The 7,053-nt window shown below is 53.2% G+C and overlaps 1 protein-coding gene across 1 annotated transcript in view; it reads right to left on the minus strand.

The window, feature by feature from the left end:
* Positions 1 to 6,898: 6,898 nt before the first annotated feature.
* Positions 6,899 to 7,053, minus strand: part of EIF3I (eukaryotic translation initiation factor 3 subunit I) — a gene marked incomplete at its 5' end in the record, with an annotated part of 9,592 nt that continues 9,437 nt past the window's right edge. The window contains one exon of the mRNA XM_006158147.2: positions 6,899 to 7,053. This exon is cut by the window's right edge and continues 6 nt beyond it. Coding sequence (XP_006158209.1) covers positions 6,988 to 7,053 — 66 coding nt within the window.

Below are 7,053 nucleotides of genomic sequence, written 5' to 3' on the forward strand. Positions count from 1 at the left end.
GCCCGCAGGGGCGGCGCGTGCGGAGGGTGAGCTGCGGCTGCTGGGTGTGCTGGCCCGGGCTCCTCAGGGCCCCTGGGCTTCGCCGGGGACACATTCAACACCTGCTAGGCAGGCCCGCGTGGCCGGCAGGGACACGGAGGCCACGGCGGTCTGCCCTGGTTGGAGGCGGTTGCCCCGCGTCCTGGAGCGGTCAGGGGCTCTACCTCTCCCAGGCCTCTTGGTGGACGTGTGGGGTGAGTGGGCTTTTCCTGGTGACCTGTGGGCACCCCAACTGTACCTGGGAAGAGAAAGCACCTCTTTATGGTGAACTGAAATCTTCTGGGAAGATCTCCCCACTAACCACACCCGAAGTCCCGCCTGCACAGACCCGTGCTCCTCTGCCTTCATGCGCAGGGCCAAGAGGTCCTGGGGGAACTTTCCCGCTTTGAGGACAATGACCTGTCCCTACGCAAAATGCAGACCTCGGTTTATTCATTTATTCGCCCAGCACTGAGCCCAGGGGCTGGCACCACTGGCCAGACGTCCAGGTCAGTACACACGGGCAGCGAGAAGTTGGGAGAGGCCGGTACTGAGAACCCGCCAGCTCACTAGTCCCCAGGGAGAGGCAGGCAGCACCGGTGAGATCCCATCTCACCCTCAGAATGCGGGTCATCAAAAGACAAAAGGGGACTGCTGGATCCGCCCCACTGGCTGTACAGTTGTAGTACTGGATGGTAGCTTGCAAAAAACCACCCTGGGACCAGCAGCTGGCGTAATTACGTCATTGGTCTCCTATGTAGTTGACCACTGTTGGAGTCCCCGGACCTGGAGACTTAAAACTCACGCCGGGCACATGTGCGTGTGGTGCCCAAAATCACAAGGAGAGTGGAGAAGGGATTGTGGCGTGGCCATCCCCTCCTGGGGGGGGTGATTTCTCGCTCTGTCTCTCTGTCTCTCCGGTGAGCACATGCGCCCTATAGCAAAAATCTGTCCTTAAAAATAAAACAAACAAACAAAAAAACACAAAAAACAGGTGGTGTGTGTGTGTGTGTGTGCCTGTATAAAACTCCAAGAGTAGAATGGAGAAGGGATTGTTGCGGTGTAGCCATCCCCCATGGGGAAGGGTCAGGGGGTTGATTTCTCACCTTCCCTCTCTCTTTGTCTCTCTCTGGAAAAGCACGTACCTATGGCAAAAATCTAAAAAATCAATTAAAACGATGAGTTTACTATTACATTAATTTTATCTTGATTTTAAAATACTAAAAATAAAGTAAATGCTTGGGCCAGTGGATGGTGCAGTGGTCACGGTGGCTGAATTCCACATGGCTGCCTGTGCAGTTCGAGTCCCGGACCTGGCAACGTGAAAAACTCACCGAATGTGTGTGCGTGCCCAGAATCCCGAGGGGAGCGGACAGGAAGGGACCGTGGTGTGCCTATCCCCCAGGATTTCCCACTTTCCCTCTCTCCCTCTGTGTCTCCCTCTCTTAGTGCATGTGGCCTACAGTGACCAGAGAAAAAGATGAAAACAAATGCTTTGCCTATGAAAAAAGAGCTCAGCGAGAGGAGCAGCAGCACAGAGGGGCAGCGCTCGCGGACGGCAGGCGCCCGGTTCCAAGCACACAGGCTTTGGCTGAGTGAGGGGGGAGCCAGCCAGACCGGAGGGCTTTCTGGGTGGAGGACCCCGCCGCTGTGGGCTGCGGAAGTGCTGCTGACTTCCCGTGGGAGCTCCCCTTCAAAAACCTCACCTTCAGAACCATACTCTGATTGGCTACTTCCCAGAAAGGCCACAATTGGTTCCCTTCAAAAACCCTGACCTTTGAAACCATACTCTGATTGGCCACTTCCCATAGCAAATAGGTGAGTTTAGAATCCCTCAGATTTGCATAATCTGGCGCCTCATGATTGGTCCACAGAAGCAACCAATCATAACCCACCTTTTACAATCCTTCATTCAACCAATTACAGCCCACCAGCATGTATATAACCAGGATGCCTGGCCCACAATCCCAGGTGACCAGGAAGACAACACAGACAACCAGGGAGACGACCTTTAGCGTAATGGCTATGTCACTGGACTCCCACGTGGTCGACCACAGTTCAAGTTCCGGACCTGGTGGCTTAAAACTCACGCCGGGCGCGTGTGCGTGCATGCCCAAGATCCCGAGAGGAGAATGGAGAAAAGATTGTGGCGTGGCCATCCCCCCTGGGGGGTGATTTCTCGCTTTCTGTCTCTATGTCTCTGTCTGGCAAGCGCACGCGCCCTACAGCGAAAACCTTTCCAAAAAACAAAAAAAAGAAAACAAAGAAAAGAAAAACATGCTGGACATGTGTGCACGTGTGCCCAAACCTGAGGATGGAGGGTGGGCTGCAGCGTGACCGCCCTCTTGGTCTCTTTCTGGTGAGTAGGAGTCTGAGTGTCATTTCGTCTGGACGGGGCTCAGGGAGAATTGGGCCCATAGGATTGGGGTACTCCAAGGAGATCGTGGCACTCCCATGGAACTGGGAGTGTCCCAGAGAATCCTGTTTTCACAGAGGGCCACGTGACCTCCCAGGTACTGCCGTGCCTCCCCCAACAGAGGTACGAGTCTCCTGATGCATTTGGAGAGTCCACAAGGACACGGAGGTATTTCTGCCAGATGGGGAGTGCTTCTGTGGGTTTTAGCTCCTGGACTCTGGGGCTCCCTGAGGGCCTTGTGTCCCTTTTACCAGGTGGGCTCCTCAGAGGGCTCTCTGTCCCCCCAGTTGGTCAGGAGCACTTGCTCCAGGCTGCGTCCTGGAGCCCGGGCTGGGGAAGGATGACCGCGTGTCCATGCGCCCAGGGGGTGGCCCCTAAGGAGAGTTTCTGAGCCTGGCGGCCTGTGGGGACCTGGAGCAGAGCATGGAGGGCCTGCTCAGTTGACAAGAGCTGCCCTGGCTGGCACATGTGAAGGCGGCTCTCATACCGCCTGCCTGGCGGCCCAGTGCGTGGACAGGTAAGACCCCAACCTGAGACCAGTAGTTGGCGTAATGGCTATGTCGTTGGACTCCCATGTAGTCAACTGTGGTTCAAGTCCCGGATCCTCCCGAGAGGAGAATGGAAAAGGGATTGCGGCGTGGCCATCCCCACTTTGGGGGGGGGATGATTTCTCACTTTGTCTCTCTGTCTCTCTGTATTTCTGGCAATTGCATGTGCTCTATAGCAAAAATTTCTCCAAAAAGATAAAACAAAACAAAACAAAACAACCTCATGGGAGAGCATGGGTTGGGTGGGCAGGCCTGAGCCCCTGGGCACATGGTGTCAGGAAGCGAAAGTCTAGCCCTGGCTGGTTCTATCCCTGGCTGTCCCAGGCAGAGGGGCCTTGGCTGCTGTTGACAAGCGCGGGGCCTACAGGGAAGGGGCCTGCATCCTGGTGCATGGGGCTGATGGCAGACAGCACCTGCTGGTGACTTTGCTGGCCAGCTCCATCCTGGACCCGGAGCCTGACCTGGATTCCAGGAACCAGCAGAGCGCGAGAAGACACAGGCCCATGGTACCCAGCCAGCACTACCCCGCCCAGAAGCCCGCTTCCTTTGCACGTGGGTCTGCCCCCCAGGCCAGACACCCTTCCAGCACACTGTGGCCCCGGCCTTCCACGCCCGCCCCAGGCACGAGGCACTCTTTCTGCTCCTCCTGGACTGCATGTGGCAGCTGGGCCGCCAGTGCCGCAGTCTCTGGAGTTTGGGGATGAGCCGCCCCCTTCAGCACCTTCCTCTGCAACAGGAGAGGTGAGTGCAGAGCTGGGAGGGGCAGGTACAGGAAGGCTTTCACCCCTGCTGCGTCAGCCCCTTTCTGAGAAGTCATCTGTCCCCTCCAAACTGCAGCGTCCTTGTCCCCTACCTCCAAATCCCACACTTCCCCAACTTCTATCAACTCAGGGGTGGACAAGCGTGAGGCTGACCATCGGGCCTGCAATGCCCGGCTGGAATGACTGCACCCCACCCGAAACCAAGGGCTGAAGGCAGAATTGCCACAGGAAGTGATCTGGGGGCTCTCCGCCCCAGCGCAGCTGATTCCAGTGGAGCCACTGGAGTGGTGGAAAGTGAGGCAAACTCCGGCTCCAGTTCTAGCTCTACATAGGCCTCACCTCCAGGTGACAGGCAAGCCCCCGAGTCTGCTTCCTCGTCAGTAGGAGACCATGTGGCCATACTGTGCAGGGCTGTGAGGATTAACGAGTGGGGCCTGGGAGTGTGCGCAAGGTGTCCGGCATGTGGCAGGCACAGAAGTGACAGCAGCTCCATCACTCGGTTGGCTTGCTGCAGAAGGTCCCAGTCAGCCCATAAACCATCTCTGTCTCATCAGACTGAGAGATGTAGTGAGAGCGGTTTCGCTCCTCTCCACAAGGGAGATTCCATTTAGTTATCTGTGGCCGTCATCCCTGACACCCTGTTCTGTTTCATTAATTCTTAACCCAAATTAGAAAATGAACTTTTTTTTTTTTAAAGATTTTTGCAATAGTGCATGTGTGCTCGCGGGGAAAAATAGACAAAATGAGAAATCACCCCTTGGGACACGCCGCAATTCCTTCCCCTCCATTCTCTAACTGGGATTTGGGGCATGCATGCACACATGCTCAGGGTGTTTCAAGCCATTGGGCCCAGGACTCAAACTGCTGTCGGTCATGTGGCAGTCCAGCACTCTAACTACCACGCCACCTGCTAGCCTCCCAAAACCATCATCTTTACCTCCCTCTCTCCATCCTCGGTCTTCAGGCTTTCTCCTGAAAATGTTTCAGCTTAGTCCTTAACACTCTCCATCTGGGCCACTCCACAGCATCCTCACCATTCTTGCCTCCACATTCAACAGCTTAAAAACCAAGGGGGATAGAGTATGAGCTAAAATTTTTTGCTATGTTAGTAAATGTTTGTGGAAAAATGTAAAAATAAATAAATGAAAGAAAAAAAAAAAACCAAGGGGGGGACCAGCAGATGGCAAAATGGATGTGTTGCTGGACTCCTACGTAGTTGACTGGGTCTGAGTCTTGGACTGGGTGGCTTAAAACACGCTGGGCATGAGTGCATGCATGCCCAAAATCCCAAGAGAATGGAGAAGGGATTGTGACGTGGCCATCCCCCCGGGGGGTGTGATTTCTCCCTGTCTCTCTGGAGAGCGCATATGCCCTAAACACTGTGGAGAACAATATGGAGGTTCCTCAAAGATCTACAAATAGAACTACCATTTGATCCAGCAATCCCACTTCTGGGTATTTACCCAAAAGACAGGAGAACGCTCAGTCAGAAAAGTGCTTGCACATCAATGTTTATTGCAGCATTATTCACAATTGCCAAGACATGGAACCAACCTAAATGTCCACAAACTGATGAATGGATTGGAAAAGTGTGGTATATATACTCTATGGAATACTACTCAGCCATAAAAAATAACAAGACCCTGGAATTTGATAGAAAATGGTCAGATATGGAGGATCTATTGCTGAGTGAAGTAAGCCAGGCTATGAAAGAAAGATATTGTATGTATCCACTCAATATATACTGACTATCCACACTCTATAATAGAGAGCAAAAAATTGGAGGACATAAAAACAGTGAAGGTACTTAATGAGAATAGGACAGTGTGGAGTGGGGTAAGTGAGGAGAAGAGGATAGAGAAAGATAGCAAGTGAACAATAGAGAGGACGTTAGTGAGAAACAGATAGGGCTTATTAACTGTTGATGATGACAAGTATGGTATTCTCAACTGGATTGGTCTGAGAAGTATTTCATGATGGGCAAAGTATTTTTACAAGCAAAATGAGAAATAGCAATTGACTGTTTTATAAAAATAATTAGAATAATAAAAATAATGATTGGGGAAAACAGAAAAGATATGGAATGTTGAAGTGGGGAGATTAATGTCTCTGTACTGACTGACATGCATGGCATTCCCTTTTGAAAAAACAATGTAATACACTGTAAAGTTATATGTAATCCAATGTAATATAAAGAAGATTATGATGATAATAAAAATAAAAAAATAAAATAAAAAGAAAAAAAAAGCAAGTACCTCTAAAAAAAAGACTGTAGTGGACCCTGCCCGCCCTCTGGCTCTGCTCCTGCGCTGGCCTCTCCCAGCGGCCCGGGCTCTGCACACGTGGCCAGCTCCTACAGACCCAGCCCATGTGCACAATCCCGGCCAGCTTTCCCCACGGGCCAAGCACCGGACGTCTCCTCCCGAGTGGAACTCCTGAAGGATTTTCGACTTGTTCCTGTTTCCTTATTTTTTATATATACTTTTTTGTGTGTGAGGTTTTTGGTATAGGGCACGTGTGCTTGCCCTAGAGAGAGACAAGAGAACTAGAAAGCGAGAAATCAATGCCCCTCCCAGGGTGGTCACCGCAACCCCTTCTCCTCAGACCTTGGGCACACAAGCATAAGCCCGCGGGTGTGGGACTCCAACCATGGCCAACTACATGGGGACCCAGGGAATATTGCATCGTGTGCTGGCCCCACTGCTCCGGTTTCCCCGTAAGGCCGGTGTAGTACCTGACTACCAGCCACGCCTATAGGACAAGGGGGAGCTTACCACTGCCCAGAATGGAGCCGCCCACCGGGGCACGCCCGCCGAGGCCCCCCATCTGCAGGTGCCTGCGTGAAGTGATCGCTGAACACACTCCGCCCGGGCTGTCGGCCCAACAAGCAAGAGATCTCTGAACCCGTCCTGCGTCCCTGATCCCTTGGCCAGCCGGTGGTGGAGCCCCAGCCCGCGTGGCAGCACAGTGACCCCCCAAGGCCTCCCCTCTGCAGTCCCCCCCAGCCTGCAGGGGAAGGTGGGAGAGAGTGAAGGCAAGTTTGGCCACAGCGCACCCCGCCCCGGCCAGGTGTCCCAAGTGCAGGGAGGATCTCAGTGGTAAGGGGATCCAGGCTGGCATCCCCAGAAGGGAAAAGGACCAAACAGACCACCAGGTGCCGGCCAGAAACCATTTATTACCAAACAAATTTATTTCTCCAGACCCAAACTTTCTGTGGTCCTCCTGGTCTGGACAGAGCAGTGTCCTAGGCCTCAAACTCAAATTCGAAGTACTGCGGGTCGAAGTAGTGGATGCGGACGTAGCCGTCCTC

Source organism: Tupaia chinensis, unplaced genomic scaffold (assembly GCF_000334495.1).
Source record: "Tupaia chinensis unplaced genomic scaffold, TupChi_1.0 Scaffold000573_1, whole genome shotgun sequence".
NCBI classification, from domain to species: Eukaryota; Metazoa; Chordata; class Mammalia; order Scandentia; family Tupaiidae; genus Tupaia; species Tupaia belangeri.